At 34.4% G+C, this 17,195-nt stretch overlaps 1 protein-coding gene across 5 annotated transcripts; it reads left to right on the top strand.

Annotated features, from left to right (window-relative positions):
- The first annotated feature begins 534 nt into the window (after positions 1–534).
- On the top strand, positions 535–16,579 carry LOC149577112 (uncharacterized). Of its 5 annotated transcripts, none has more exons than XM_089822197.1 (5): positions 553–910; positions 15,042–15,137; positions 15,609–15,688; positions 15,855–15,993; positions 16,112–16,579. In XM_089822197.1, exons 1-5 carry the CDS (start codon positions 875–877, stop codon positions 16,400–16,402), a joined length of 642 nt encoding a protein of 213 aa, XP_089678323.1. In that variant the 5' UTR covers positions 553–874; the 3' UTR covers positions 16,403–16,579. The 5 variants fall into 5 exon arrangements, with proteins under 5 accessions (XP_089678355.1, XP_089678323.1, XP_089678338.1 ...); XM_089822212.1 differs by having other exon boundaries at positions 555–910; positions 15,855–15,985; positions 16,116–16,579; XM_089822203.1 differs by having other exon boundaries at positions 566–910; positions 15,855–15,981.
- The last annotated feature ends 616 nt before the right edge of the window (positions 16,580–17,195 follow it).

Genomic DNA, 17,195 nt, shown 5'->3' with positions numbered 1-17,195 from the left:
CAACAAATGCCATGTGTTTCTTGTCCCAATTTTTTCTTCTGGATCCTACACTATTTCTCCTCAAGTTGTTGTCTCTAAATGAAGCAAACACAGTTCATAACATGCCAATTATACTAGGAAATTTACATGTTATTATATAAATACCATAAGATTAAGGCATAAACAACACATGATTAGAGTTTTAATGTTGTAGTTAAAATTAATTCCTTCAAAACTAAATGATTAATTCCATGCCATATTCTATTTCTCTAAGTTGTCTTAAAAATAAAACAAACATGGTTCATAATAGGATGATTGTATTAGAGAATTTGAGTATTATAACATAAACACCACAAGATTTGACTTGTGAGGGCTTTTCCTTTCTTGTTTAGCCATTGGCATTCGAAAGTACACAATTAAACTCAATCTATTACGACTCTTTCTTCAAAACTGCTTAGTTAATTTCATGCATTTTTCACTTAATTGTTTTCTTTTCTTTTCAGCAATCTCAACCTCATCCATTTAGATCCGTTAATCTTCTGTTTAACCGAAAAGTGTAGACATCATCGTTGAACCTAAAGCCGATAGATGCCCATGCATGTGAAGGCGTGTTTTTTTATGACATCATTTTGCGTCGGGTTCAGCCGGCTTCAAACAAAAAGCCAAAATGGGAAACGTCTAAACAGCAAACTAGGTCTTACGAAGGGGACGCCTACGTTTTTTCCTTCATAATCTTTGCAGTTTACCGATTTAAAAACACGCGTATTAGTTTTTCTGTTTGGCCACCGGTAAAACAGGGTAGTGTTTCGAGTCTTTTGTCGATCGGTGCCGCCAAAGTTTTACTGTTAATGATGCCCATGTCAACTTTCAGATTTGTGGACAACTGAAGTGGCACATGATGAGTTCGAAAATTCTACAGAAGAGGCCGCTTGTGAGTGATCTTCATAATTTTCTGTCTTTCTACCATTGTCTTCCTCAATCTTTAAATTTTTGCTTTTTGTCGAGGATTTGATTCCTTTTATGTGACTTTTTATTAATCTTATGTTTTCTAGAAACTTGTCTGGTGTTCTGGGCAAAATGTATGTTTCCATTGCGCTTTAGTAGGTTTTGCAATTTCTGACACTGGCTCACCATTTATATGCTGAAACACTTTGAAGGCTTCACGGGAGATTGCAGGATGCGGACTAGTGTGATTCTACAAGAAAGAATAAAAGTCCTCACTGAAGGACTCATTTCCTCCTAATTGGGACTTTTTCAGTTGTTTTACTCTGTCTATCAAATGAAGACTATATTGTTCCTTGTTTCTGTAGGGGAGAAAATTTAAAAGTATTAGTAGCATAAGGAACATTGAAGCCAATTAGAAGTTCAAAGATAGCTTGAAACAGAAGTTCAAAGTAGAACAAGCTCTTGTAGGTGGAAATGCCCGCAATTTCAATAATTATATGACAGGACAGAAGAAACTTGAAATGCTAAATGCAGAGCATGTCAAATGCTTATATAGAAGTATCAGAAGTGGATGTCTATGGATCATCTAGGTTAGTTGATTTTGATCCAAGCACTAATACCTATATGGGGTCTAGGAACTTGAATATTTAGGAACTTGAATATGTACAAGTTTGATTTGTAGGATCCACTAACTTGGATAAATCAAATGGAATTTTTATGTGCATCAAATCCAAAGTGTATGAAAGCTGACAGGGTTTCCTTATATCGAGAACTCGAGCATTTAATTTGGTATATATGGTAATGTACACAACAATTTGAAAAATGGTCTCACTATCTCATGGTTAGTCTCTAATATCTATAGAGGAGCTACAATCACAGTGTAGCTTTATTGTGAGCAACAACTTCTTCAGCCAGCTAGCTAAACTTCAAAAACTAAGATCATTAAGGGATTAAATTGAACAATTCCAAAGTGTATCCTTGAGAGTGGATACAATAACTTATCTGTGTGGTCTCAAAGATGACATCCAACATGAGGTACACACGAGTCTTGTATCTTAGTGTGCAAGTTAGAGAAGCATCTAATTCCTAGAAGATAAGGGGTTTTTGGAATAAGAGAGGACTTGTCGGCAACAACACTCCCTCACCCTACTAGATTGATGCCACAACAAATTGAGGAGAAAAGAGCGAAAGATTATGTTTCAGTTGTGATAGAAAATAAAGTCAAGGACATAAATGTAGTTGAACAAATTATTCAAAATTGAAGGTCCAAGTGAGGAAATTGAAGGAACCAACATCAGAGAATGACAATGAATCAAATGAGGAATTTCAAGATCCCCAACCAATCATTTCTCATCATGCATTTTCAAGCTGCAGTGCTCCATAACCTCTCAATGTAGCAGGCTTTACTAAGAAAGTAAGAGTAACAATATCAATAAACTTAGAAACCACTCATAATTTCATTAAAAAAAGTTGGCTATTTGTCTGAATTATTTTATACATCCAACTCTTCAATTCCAGATCCTTATTATATGGAGTAGAGTAGGCCATTTCTCCCAAAAGATGCATCTATCCCGAAAACCACTACCATCCCAGTTAAGGATTTCACAAGAGGCTATTAGACCATGTCATGAATCCCGAGGCGGTATGCTGGACACTTATGATCAACCTCTCCCTTAGCGTTACTCGGGGGGATTTGAACCTACAACCCCACTCTAATACCACTTGTAGAGAGTTGAGCTGGTTGTTTTTCCCAAAAGATGCATTTATCCCTAAACCGCTACCATCCCAATTAAGGATATCACAGGAGGTTGTTAAACAATGTCAAGAATCTCGAGAGAATATTGTTGGACTAATCAGCAATGTTCCCCTTTGGGTTTCGTGACATGGCTTAACCACCTCTTGTTCTATAAATTTAGTGGTTGTATTGGGCATTAACAAGTCGATCTTTTGGTGCAATGGAAACCCTAGCTTGTAACAAGTGGTATCAGAACTTGCTCACTAGTTCGAATCTGTTCAACTAACGTTGAGGGGGGGTTTGTTGGACTAACCACCAACGTTATCATTTGGGATTCGTGACATGGCTTATCCGCCTCTTGTTCTATAAGTCTACTGGGTTGATCTTTTGGTGCAACGACAGCCCTAGCTTGTAATAGATATGCTGGACACTTACCATCACTTATTGGAGACAAGATGTTTGGGGAAATGCCACAACAAAAACCTATCCATGAGAGATTATAATCTTGATTTTGCCATGTTTTCTACCTCAATGGGTGTAGCAGATATTGTCACTTGTTTTAGGAGTGCAATTTCTTTTTGCTTCATCAAAAATTGAGATGAAATTATCTATTATGGGAGATTATAATCTTGTTTATGCAATGTTTTCTTTCTCAATAGGTGTTGTAGATATTGTGACTTGTTTTAGGAGTGCAATGTTTTTCTACTTTGACAATAGCTGAGATGATCTTCCAGGAGCTATCATGATATTTCACTCAATAAGAAAGATAGTGGAGCTAAGAGGGTTGTGTGTTTAGTCTCCAATGGTGGTAAGCTCTCATCAAATGCCAAAGATTATTAGGGAAGGACTTGATGGATTTGTGGCCCAATTGTTTTCATTAGAAGTCTATCAATTAACTACTTTTATCCAGCTTTATAAGAAATCTTAGACTGAGCAGCTTTTGGAGATATAAAGAATGAATATGCCATTGCAAGAGCTATACTCTGAAACAAAAAATCCTCATATAACTTCATGGTTCTTTAGATGGTGACTATTTAGAATTTGTGATGACATATCATCAAATCAAGAAAGATGTCTTTTGTGAAGGGCTAAAAGGGGATGTTCAAAAGGCTGTAGTAAAATGTTTTGTTGGTGAATGAAATAAAGTTAAGATAATTAAAAAAACTGTCATTTGCAGCCCTTAGTTATTTCTAATCAGTGTTTGGAAGAGTTCTTCATCGATCTCAGCACAGGGCTACTAAGATCTAAAGGTAAAAATGTAATCATAATAGTGGAGAATTGTCTCACTAGATAAACGTATTTTATATTATTATCTCATCATTTTATAGCAAGTATATTGGCAAAAGTATTCTGGAGAACATACAAAAGCTACATGGTACACAAGCTATCTTTATGAGTAACTGTTGGAGAGATTTATTCCCTTGTTTGAGTATTCGATTGGCTCATAGATCTTCATACCATCCTCAATCTGATAAGCAAACTGAGGTTGTGAATTAATTGTTTGGAAGGGTAACTATCATTTCAAACAATTAGTTTCAATAGGCAGATTAATTACCACTAGAATGGTAGTATAACACTTCCTTTTGTGTCCTTGAAAAATCTCCCCACCGATGGCATTGTATGGATACCATCCTCTATCCATCACATGATCATTGAGGGTGACACCAAGAGCTCTGGCTATAGAGGACTGCATGCATCATCAACAACAGGTACTTTCAGGACTCAAGAAGAATTTGACCATGGCACAAAATTGAATGAAGCAATAGGCTAGCCAACACCATAGTTAAATGAGTTTTAAAGTTGGGTATTAAGTCTTCTTGAGATTGTAGCCTTACAAAGTTATAAACAAATGTCCTAAAGCAATAGACAAATAATATCCTTATGCTTACAATATTATAAGAGCTAACTGAAGCAAGAACCATATCGGAACTAGAGTTCATACTTTAGACATGCGCAAACAAGTTGAGGGCTAAAACACTCATGAACTATTTTATTTAGTGGAATAATTTCATAGTTGAAGATGCCACATGGGAGGATGAAAGTTCATTCAGAAGCATCCAAACTTGATCAGTATTTAGGATAACGCTTCTTTAAAGTCGGGGGGCACACTATGCTCTTGATCTGAGCATATGCATATGGTTATGAGTAGTCAGCATGTGACTCCCTTAACTCTTAATTAAGCTATATTATCATTATTATTATATATTCTCATTTAGTTACCTGTGCTAGTTTTAGTGATCTCTGATAGATAAAACTATTACAGTAGATATGAATAACAATAGATATTCTTACTTGAATAACTGCAGTGCAGATTTGTTCTTCAAATGATGAATGATCTCTAGTTGCTGAGATGCAGGATATCCTTCAATGTATATCGCTGATAACAGACTGTAGAATGAATATGGTGATGGTCTTCTAAATCAAATCGAAGAGGAGAATGCTGAGAATATATTCTGCAAGGTTTATTGTGCAGATCCCTGGGTCTGTGATGCCTTGGATTGATGACATTCCCATCGATCTGCACTTTGTTTGTATAGATATGCCAAGGGTCATGCCTCTACGGAGACACAACTAATTAATAGTTAGTTTAAACTAAATCAACACATGACTCCCGATGGCATATAATCTGAACATGTTAAGATGTCTGCCGATAATCTAAATATAATACTGCCTGCTGATAATATATGTTAAGACAATCATTCAAACATATATATATAAGTAACATCAATAAATATTATCAGAAGAACATGTTACAGATTTGCATGTCTTAATAAACAGAATTTTCATAACATCATTACTTCTACTGATGCTAAACATTAACACTCCCTCTTAGCAAGGGAGAAGTAATACACCTTTAGATTTGAGAATAGAATATCTGAACACTTTATCTGATCTTAACACTCTGAAATAGTGATTAGTCAAATAATTAAAATCACCATGCTATGAACACTATCATAACATATATTATGATCTCTAATTGTTCAAAACAATATCTAGAGTAATCATAATGAATACGTTATCCATGATCTCTAATTGTCCGAAACAATATATAGAGATGTTCATGATAACATAATGGATTCGTTATCTATGATCTCTAATTGTCCAAAACAATATCTAGAGATGTCCATGATAACGGGCCTATCATTTGCAAGATTGTCACCTTACAAATGATTACCTTCTGAATATATATGTCCATGAAAGATCGTCAACTTTCATTAAATATCTGATGGGACTAAACAACAATAGAAGCATAAACTTAAATGAATTAAAAACTTAAATTCAATATTCAATATTACAATTTAATCATACCAAGTTTTTCTCTGAAGTATTTCAACTTCACTTTAGCAAGAGGCTTAGTAAAGATATCTGCTATTTGCTCATTAGTAGTGATGTACTCCAGTTGAATGATTCCTCGATCCACCATATCTCTAATGTAGTGGTAAGGAATTTCAATATGTTTGGAACGATTGTGAAAAATTGGATTAGTTGAAAGCTTGATGCAACTTTGATTATCACAATGAATCATAGTGGGCTTTAAAGGTCTTTTGAACAAATCTACTAACAACTTCTGTACCCATACTACTTCTCTAGCACCCAAGGAAGATGCAATTTATTCTGCTTCGGTAGAATTTAATGCAATTGAAGACTGTTTTCTGCTGAACCAAGAAACCATACTAGATCCTAGGCTAAAGCAACATCTAGAAGTGCTCTTACATCCAGTAGGACTGCCTGCCCAATCGGAATCAAAATATCCATTAAGTTTGATTTTGACTTTATCATATTTGATTCCCATGCCAATAGTACCCTTTAGATATTTAGTTGCATGTAGATGTATCTTCTTTGGTGCGCACATAAATTGATTCAAGGTGTTAGTATAACATATGTCGGGACGAGTATTCACCAAATACATTAAAGATTTTATTAATCTGCCTGTAGTAAGTAGAATCTGTAGCTTTTGATTTGATCATATCATCCTTCAACTTGTGTAGATTGACTTCCATAGGAGTAGAAGCTGATTTACATTCCATCATTCCAAATTTTGTTAAAATGTCGACTGTATATTCTCCTTGATTCAGAAAAATGTAGTTATCCTGTTGCCAGACTTCCAATCCAAGAAAGTAGTGAAGAAGACTTAAATCCTTCATTTCAAACTTTGTTGTGAGGTCTTGTTTGCATTTCTTTATAAGATGTTCTTCACCTGTGATTAACAAATCATCAACATATAACACAAGAGTAATCATATCATCACCATTTATTTTGAAGTATAAGGTCGGATCAGCTTCATTTTTAGAATATCCTAACTTCATATGCTCTGGGAGCCTGTTTGAGACCATATAGAGCTTTCTTTAATCTACAAACATGAGTTTTGCTGTCATGAGTGTTGAATCCTTCTGGTTGCTTGATATAGACTTCTTCAATTTTGCCATTTAGGAATGCTGTTTTGACATCCATTTGATGAACCTTCCATCCCTTGGATGCTACCAAGATTGTTCTAACTGAAGTATATCTAGCAGCTAGTGCAAATGTTTCTTGATAATCAATACCTTCTTTCTGTGAGAAACCTCGTGTTACAAATCTAGCTTTGTACTTTTCAATGTTGCCATCAGATGCATGCTTAATTTTAAACAACCATTTAGAAGAAACAACTAATTTGTTTTTAGGTCTTGGTACAACATCCAATACATCATTTTTTAGTATGGAGTTATATTCTTCAACCATTGCTTCTTTCCAAGACTGATTTGAAAGTGCTTCTTTAACATTTGAAGGTTCAGTTTTTATAAGTTCAGTTAATAATGCAACATAACATGATTGATTTCTCGTTCTTTTGATTTTCTTCTATCATTTTCCTGGCCCAAAGTGGCCTCTTTTTGTTGTTGACATTTTTAGAATCTTCATGATTAGATGTAGTGGTAGAAGATGGTTCAATATCATTCTCCCTCTCAATTTCTGCTTGGTGATTTTCATCTACTTCAAGAATAGATTTAGTAATAGATTCATCACTGTTTCTAGAAATATTAAAGGCGATATCTTCTTCGAATTTCACATCTCTACTAATCTCAATTGTTCTTTGACCTAGAATGAAGACCCTGTAGCCTTTTGTTGTTTCACTATATCCAATGAGTATTCCCTTCTTTCCGGATGGTTCTCGTTTTGTTCTTTTCTCTTTAGGAATGTGGATATAAACAAGACATCCAAATATTCTTAGATGATTTAGATCTGGTTTAATGCCCGTAAATATTTCTTTAGGAGTGGTGTTCTCTAATACTGAGTGTGGACATCTGTTTTGAATGTAGACTACAGTGTTAGATGCTTCAGCCTAAAAGGAAGTATGAAGGTTTTGATCGTGCATCATTACTCTGGCTGATTCAAAAATTGATCTATTTTTACGTTCAACAATTCCATTCTGTTGAGGATTATATAGTACAAAAAACTCCCTCTTAATCCCAACAGCAATGCAAAAGTTTTTTAAAATTTCAGAGATGTATTCACCTCCATTGTCTGACCTTAGTGTTTTTATTTTCTATCCTGACTGATTTTCAACTAGGGCTTCGAACTCTTTGAATTTTGATAATACTTCAGCTGATTCTTTCTGTTTCAGAAAGTAGATCCAAGTTCTTCTAGAGTAATCATCAATAAAAATTACATAAAAAAGGCATCCGTTAAGAGAAGGTACAAACATAGGACCGCAAAGGTTAGTGTGAATCAGTTTAAGAATGGATTTTGATTTGTGAACACTTTTAGAAAATGGTTGCTTAGTGTTTTTGCTTAAAACACATCCTTTTCAAATACTTAAGTGATCAGTTTTGAGACTAAGTAAACCTTTTACAATCTTTCCTATGGATGATAAGGCATGATAGTGAAGGTGACCTAACCTCCTATGCCAAATTTCGGTTGAATTTGATGTTTCATGACTAAGAGCTAGATTTTGATTATTACAAAGTTTATATAGACTTCCATCTCTAAATCCGATGGAAATGGCTTTCTTGATATTAGAGTTCTTTGGCCAAGATAGAACTTTGTCCTCTTGGAAAGTGATTCTGAATCCTTGATCAGCAAGACCAGAAATAGAGACTAGGTTTCTTTTTATTCTAGTTACATATAAAACATTTTTGAGTTGGAGAGTAATTCCTAAATTTAGGTAAATTGAACAGGAACCAATGCCTTTGATAGGATGAGTAGAGTTATCTCCTATGGTAACTTCTTCTAACGAGTGTTCTGAGAAAGTCTCAAATTTGTCTTTAAAACCGGTGATGTGCCGAGATGCTCCACTATCTATGATCCAAGTGTTGTTGTTTGAGTTTAATTCACTTGAAAGGGCTAAGTAAAAAGCATAGTTTTCTTTTTCTTCTTTCTTTAGTTCCTCTCCTTTGATTTTTGCTAAGGTTGCTTGAATTTTTTTCTTTTCAGGGTAGAAGTTATGGGAGTGACCAATTTTATCACATTTGGAACATCTAACTTTGGACCAATCATGTTTTTTAAATGTTTGTCAGTTTCCCTTCTATTATGTTTGAATTTTCTTTTCTTGTTTGAATTTACATGAAGTGCTTGAATGTCTCCCTTTTGATTTATACTTAGTCCTCTTGAGACTAATCTTGATTCTTCTTTTGTGCATTCATTTTTTAGTAAATCAAATTTAGGAAGTTTGGGTCGAGAGCTTAAACCTCGAATGAATGTTTCCCAAGATAGAGGAAGACCTCTTAGTGCTATCATGCTTAGTTCTTTGTCATCAACTCGATTTTCCATTGTTGCAAGTTGATCTTTTAATTCAGAAATCCTTAGAAAGTAGGACGTAATAGATTCTCCATTTTTCATCTTTATATATAGTAGATTTTGTTTTAGGGTTAATAATCTACTAGTATTGTTGATTTCAAATGTATTTGTTACAGTAGAGAACATCTCAAATGCAGTCTTCAAACTGGATATGCATGGAAGATTATGTTATTTTACAGAATCTATTATAATTTTCATTGCTTTGTTATTGTGTCTTTTCCATGTTACTTTCTCTGGATCATTTTCAGGGATAGATATATTTGTTTCGATAGACTCCTCTAATTTCATTTCTCTTAATATTATCATGACTTGAATTTTCCATGATGAAAAATTTGATGCACCCTCAAGCCTATCTTCTAGCCTTACATGATTCACCATTTTGATTTAAGAATATAATTTAACTTCTATAAATCTGTGACTTTAGATTTTAATTCTTAGTAATAGATTTTCTTATCAGAATGGCTCTAATACCATGTTAGCTTTAGTGATCTCTGATAGATAAAACTATTGCAGTAGATATGAATAACAATATATATTCTTACTTGAATAACTGTAGTGCAGATTTGTTCTTCAAATGATGAATGATCTCTAGTTGCTGAGATGCAGGATATCCTTCAATGTATATCGCTGATAACACAGACTGTAGAATGAATATGGTGATGGTCTTTTAAATCAAATCAAAGAGGAGAATGCTGAGAATATATTTTGCAAAGTTAATGTGCAGATCGCTGGGTCTGTGATGCCTTGGATTGATGACATTCCCATTGATCTTAACTTTGTCTATATAGATATGCAAAGGGTCATGCTCCGTAGAGTCATGACTCTACGGAGGCACAACTAACTATTAGTTAGTTTAAACTAAAGCAACACATGACTCCCGATAGCATACAATCTGAACATGTTAAGATGTCCACCGATATTCTATCCACTACATATGATTTAGTGTCACACAACAACATAAAATTTGTTTCAGTAGAATCAACAATAACTTTGACATACAAGTCTTCTGACTGGTGAAATAACGAGATGTGCTAGACTAAAAACCCATCAATTTGTTTGCATCTCATTGTGTCAGCAAGACACCCTGGATGCATACCTTCCTTACGGCTCAGTTGTTGCCACATTACCTTTACGCTTTGGCAACTTGTGCAATAGGTCACATTGTCATTTCTAACACTCTTTTGTGGCATGGCTGACTTTTAAATATTTTTAACATTTGACTTTGTGTTTTTCGAAATCAGATTCTCTTATCTATCCCTATTTGTATTCATTTTGTAGTGAATTTTGACTATTTCAAATATGAGAGTTTGGCTCATTGCAAGAAAATGCAATGTTCACAAGAGTTTAAAGGAGTCACAGATTACCAAAGCAAGGTGGCAGGGCACTGATGGCTAAAGCAATCATATTATTTCCTTCCACCATTTTGTTGATGGTAGAGAGGTATTTGCCTGGGTACAACCTATGAAATGACTATGATAGGAACCCACCTTCACTCAACTTTGTGGAAAAGGAACAAATTGTCAAGACATAGCACCCTACCATCTCTAAGGTTTGATATGTGTGCGAGTTTGAATCTCTAGAAGCAAATGCATACTCCACAAAGTGTTCAAAAGAAGATGATAGATGATTTAAGGATGGTAGCAGGCTATTGAGGACTAGTTCAAAAATATGTTCTTCATCCACTTTTTTGTCGATGTTGGAGAGTTAATCTCTGAGGTCTCTCAGCATAAGAAGTTACTCTGACAAGAACCTACCCACTCAAGTTTGTGGGTTTTTTTTGTGTTGAAGATATAATACACAATTTTCTTTCTGAGGTTTGATACTTATTCCTTTTAAACTTTTCCAAAGTTTGCTAGTGAGGGTGGCACTCTGGACTTTTGGGACTGAGCCATAATATATAGACAATTCTAACAGTTTAAAGGCCTTTATCTGTGACATTTATTAAAATCATAAAAAATTGTTACAGTTTTGGTTTCTGTTTTGAATTTTTGTCTGGTTACAATGCCAATACTGAGCAATAATGAGTATCTCATGACTCCAAGCATTAAAATTTTGTCCATTTAGTGAACTAGGTTTTGAACGTTGTGCATGATGAACAAAGGTTTTGACCGTGAATTCCTCAATTTTAAGAATGTATTTTGATGTAGAAATTTTAAATGAATCGAATTGACATACAACTAAAATATCCTTCAGAAACATAAATTATTTGCGAAAAATCAATTTCAAATTCTCAAAAAATGATGAAAATTTCCTTTTTGTGCATTTATCTCTCTATGTCTTTGATGCTTTGGCTGGCTGCCAGATCTGGAAGTGGAAATTTTAGAGTTTATAAGGTAACTGTCAAACCTAGGTGATTTTATGCTGTCTTTGGTATGCCCTAGGCAACCCCATGCCACAATTTCTGCTGTGCCCTAGTGCCGACCTTCTGCACCCTGCTTCTCTGCCCAAACTTCTCATGTTCTGTTGCTGTGCACTGCTTTGCTCCCGCAACTGATTCAAACTAATTTGAATGGTTGCAATCGAACTTGAAAGATATATGGAAAGCTTTGGTATTAACTATTAAGTGCTTGAAGAGTGAAGGCAAGAAACATAAGAGAGTATTCTATGAAGCAAACCTTGGAATGCATGTGCACTTATTATTGATCAAGGAAGTTTATTAGCTCACATTAGACATATATGGTAACATACATTGTGTAATAATCAACTTACATTAGACATTGATGGTTACCTACATCGTCGTAAGTTACTTTATTAGACAACCAATATACCTTATTACTATATTGCAAACCTCATGTCTAAACATCATCGATGATAGAGATAAAATAGCAGATTGGAGCATTCAAAGGAAATTGAATTGGTTCTTTTTTGGTAGGAGACTTTTCAAGAACATATTTGCTCATTCCTTGACATAAATAGGTCCACCCGGGTCTTGTAAAGGCTTCCCAGAATTAATTCTTGGTGAACTGGGAAATATCCAACCTTAGGCAAGAGTCTTCATGAGATGGGAAGATTTTTAGCTGCATGATCTACAACATTTGTGACTGTCAGTGAGAATATTGTTGATATGTTCTTGGCCTACTTGAGGCTGCAAGAACACAAGCATAACTCAGTATTTTGGAGTTTGGCCACATTCGATTTATCTACTGTAAGTACTTGAAATTTGAATTCATGCCTCTTTCCATGTGTTTTGATTCATTTTTACTTTACTCTCTACAAACAGTACCCTATCTCAAGCACTTGAGAAAGCATCCAGAAATATGTCATCTGATTATAAGCATAGTTCTTGTCCATAAGAGAAAATAAGAGTTGAATTCATTCGCATATACTCTCTTTATTGTAGTACATAAGGAAAGATAGATTCCATCTTGATGAATGGACGAGTAAAACATACAAGATAATTAGAATCACTCAATGACATCTTAGAAGTTGCATTGAAGATTACTCAAGGTACTCGATTGGAATGTCATGTTCTCTTCCCAAAATGAATAATTGATAATACTCTTAAGAACATATGTTCACATTTTGCCACTTGAATATTATTTAGGTCCTCGTGTAATGCTTAAAAAGTATTTTCAACATTTTATTCAAAATGTAATTAAAAAGGGACTCTTGGGTAAAATTTTATATAAATATTATTTTTAAATGCTTAGAGGGAAAAGTAAATTACATTAAAAATAAAATAAATTGGAGGGCACAGAAAAGACAACCATGGAAGAGAGGCCAGTGCACAGAGAAAACCATTCGATTTTGCTATTTCTATTTCATTCATTTTGGAGATTAGAACATTCAAGGATCAAAATTCAAAACCCTTAGTGTTGGAGATCTGGAAGACACAATTCTTTTGGGTTTATAAAGTTGGATTTGGGGATGAAACCTTCATCTTCACTTAAAGAAATTCTATTCAAGGATTGCACTTGAGCTTTTAGATAGAAACCATTTTTAGATTTCTACAATGTTGTTGTTATAAATGAAAATGAGATACAGTGTGTCTATGTTCATTGCTACTGTCAATATTTATCCAACAACTCGTATCCAATTCTACTTTCATGTTTGGTTATAATTTCAGTGTAAATGTTTCATATAAACATCGAAGAGTTATAGTGTCATTGTCAACAAGGAATATGAAGTTATATTTGATATATTTGACACAGACAGTTCAGATCTACTATTTATATGGCATTTAGGATGTATACTGTTGTTATGAGGGTTTGAACTTTTTGGCTGGAAGTATAAAAAAGATATACAATAATGCGTTAATGCTAATCTGTTTGGGTTTGGCATATATATTGGTCATTTGGTTATTGTTTTGTCTTGCACATGTTTGATAAACCTTCCATTTCCTAGAGTTGTCCAACTGGAGACATTACTTGCCAAGGGCAGAACCCCAAAAAGATTGAGATTTGAGCCCCTGCTTGGCCATTTTAAGCAATCTCAATTCAACCACCATCCTTTGTAAAAGAAAAGGAAAAGAATTTGGGTGGTTATGGACATGATTGAGAGTTGGCTTGTCCAATTTGAGGCATATATTAGCACACATCATATAAATAAAGATCAACCATGTTCCATTATTTTTGTATATTTGGAACTTTCTAGTCATGCACTAACATGGTAAAGATTATATGCTCATATTGACTTCCTTACTACCATGTGGGAAGAATATGATCTAAAAATAAAATGAAGTTTATCATATTCTCTATGAGGAGAAATGTGCACTTAATAAACAATATTATAGGCAAAGGAAGGAACAATTCATGAGACAAGCAATTTGAATTGATTTCTGTACCCAAGACCATGATGATCTGGTCAGATGCCTTGCAAAGTTTCTTAATCATTTGAGGTCAGCCTTGATGGCTGAATGTAGGACTCCTTGTATATTTAGGGCCATATTGGCCCATCAATGCCTGTTGAAATATGGGTGGTCTCTAGCAATCCCCAGAAAATTGGTTGAGTCTCTTATTGTCCCATGGAACTTAAGCTCCATCCCCATGTTACCCTAGATTTGGTGAGCATTGGTTTCATTATTTATTCAAGTATCTGTTATCATTGATCAAGAATGGATCTCAAACAAAGTGAACTAAAAGAATGCAACACAGACTCTGCTCTTATTGCATACTTAAATAGTTCCCATATGTTCATACAAGAAGATGTTTATAACAAACTTGATGTAGGAACCCAGCTTCTTGTTAGTCTACATAATTTGCAATTGTGCTAACTTCCTGAATGTTAAATTGGATTTTGGGTAGTCATCAAGTGGCTCAATCTCCAAGTCGTACATATTCAGTAATTTTATCCAACCAAATGTCTTTGCTTGGATTGAGTCAAATCAGTGATTCTCTACCAGTGCAAGGTTCAAAAGTACTGACTTTATTTCTTGGTTCTCATGATTGTTTTTGCCCTACTACATTGAGTTTTTTGATAGACTTGTGAGTTGTAGGTGAGCAACTTATCTACCAAAAAAACCTGCAAGGTCTTGCTGACTCTTAGAACTATGATTAGAATTATGGGTCAATTTTTGTGGAAAATATGGGCCCTAAATTAGTGCAGAATTGTATAATTTATTAAACCAATTCAACGTCACCTCAAGCTACTTCATTAATCTTTTCAATGACAGATTCTTCTATTGTTCCTCGAGAGAGCATGGATGTTAGACAGTGACACTCGTTTGGAGCTAGTGGATAAAACCGTTTCTAAGTACTATCCTTATTTGGTCAGTTTCTTACAGCCTACTAAATGTTCTCCATGTCTAGTTTCATAGGATTCCTATCATGATACCTCTTTACTTTATTGTGAAGTTTAAATTATAATGCTGTATTATCAAGGGATCCAAATATTCAACATCAATCCTCCATTGTTTAATACACTTCCCCTTTTATCCATTCCTGCCTCAGAATCTCTTAAGAATATAATTCTCTATTTTCTTAGTGTATACTGATGTTTACTTGAAGCAGTTTCTAGTCCCTAGATGAAACGAACTTTTTAGCATTTCGCTTTTCCATGCTGTGCTTCCTTAATCTGCATTATGTAATTATGGCATTCTGGATAATTGTTTCACAGCTCTCAAAATTTTCTTATATTCAGATTTTTGTATGTTCTTTCTTACTCTTTTTTTGACTGTAATTGTCAAATCTCAGGTCTAATTTTAAAGCCTTTTTTAAAACATGGACTTCTCCCTGTGTAGGTGCAGAAACCAAAACAGCTTGCACAAGAAAATTGTGAAAACAGGTTATATGTTGGTAATTTAGATCACCGTATAACAGAGTATGTACTGGAATCTGTATTTCTACATTTTTGTATTTTTAAATATAAATAAATGCGAATCTTTGCTATCCAGTTTTGGCTAGAAGTTGACTCTCCATATATAAATTGTCGTGAATGGAAGGACTGAATTTGTATGCACTAAATGAAATGATTGATTGACTAACAGGTATCATGTTATTAAGATGTTTTCTCCTTTTGGAAAAATCCGTTGTGAAGAGTTCATGTGGCACACACATGGCCCCAAAAGGGGGGAGCCTCGTGGATTTGCATTCATAGAGTTCAGTACGAGGGAGGCAAGTAGTAATGTTTGTAAATTTCAAGTCAAACCCTCCTTGATAATTGGTATGATCAATTTATTTGTTTACTATACTTATTTTAAGTCTATAATGTGTTTTTTTTGCTTGAATCAAATCCTTCATGCAGGAAGCTGAAAATGCCAAGGAATTAATGAATGGTAAACTGGCCCTGGGCCGCCCCTTGGTTGTTCGTTTCATTGATGAACATATTGCCTCCAAGGAGATATCTCAACAAAGTGGCAGACAAAGCCATCCGAGGATTTCTTGTACATCCTCATCTATTATGAATAAGAGTTCTAAAATTGCAGCTATACAGAATAAGTTGAAATCAATGGAGCGGGAGGAATGGGACAGACATGAATCAGGTCCAAGGAAAAACCCAAGACTAAGAAATTCAGCGTCATCATGCAACCTGTAAGAAAAAACAGAGGCATGTCTTTGTACTAGTAAAGGCAATGACAGTTACATGTTTGGAGCTAAAACAGTTAATTTTAATATAATACTGAATTTTTACTACCGCTTGTCCATTTGAACATTGTACTTGTAACTCCAATGACATGATAATGTGATCAGAATATACGTGGCAATTTCCGAAGTGTCAGTTTAAAATCATCTTGATGCAGAATTATAGCCAAGTTATGTGGATTCTTAAGATACTGCAAATTTTCTTGACAAGAGCAATGCAAGACTGGATTGTTCATAAGATACAGAAAAAAGATCTATATGACAGACACAGCTGATGTGGGTCTGTTAAATAGCCTTTAAATTTATCTTGGTAATTAATCATTTGAAATATAATTCCAATCAGCAATAAGCGCATCTGTAACCAATGGCATTGAAGCTTTATTTTTTAGTGCTGTTACATAAAAATAGTTGTACCCTTCTTTATTTATATGTTCACCTTATCGAATTGAAAAGTTGGCCTTCCATTTCACTTTTGACATCTTAGAAATTACACTGGACGGTAATATGAATAAAGTGCACCTTTCTGCTATTAGGGAGAAGAAATAAGTGGTAGGAATTTCTTGCCAGCTTACTCTCCAAGGAAATCCTACAAATTTAATGCAATCCATATTCAAATGAAATGAAGTTCATCCTAGAGGTGATTAGTATATCACTATAATTGAAATGAACGAAAGTTTTCACAAACATATTAGCAATAATTGAAATTTGTTTATAAGAACAAGTAAATGTAGCATTATAGTACGAGA

The sequence above is a fragment of the Cupressus sempervirens genome, chromosome 1 (genome assembly GCF_028749045.1).
Source record: "Cupressus sempervirens isolate cs-2001-9-10 chromosome 1, ASM2874904v1, whole genome shotgun sequence".
NCBI classification, from domain to species: domain Eukaryota; kingdom Viridiplantae; phylum Streptophyta; class Pinopsida; order Cupressales; family Cupressaceae; genus Cupressus; species Cupressus sempervirens.
Note: the sequence above shows the minus strand (reverse complement) of the source record. Positions and strands in the feature narration are given on the sequence as shown.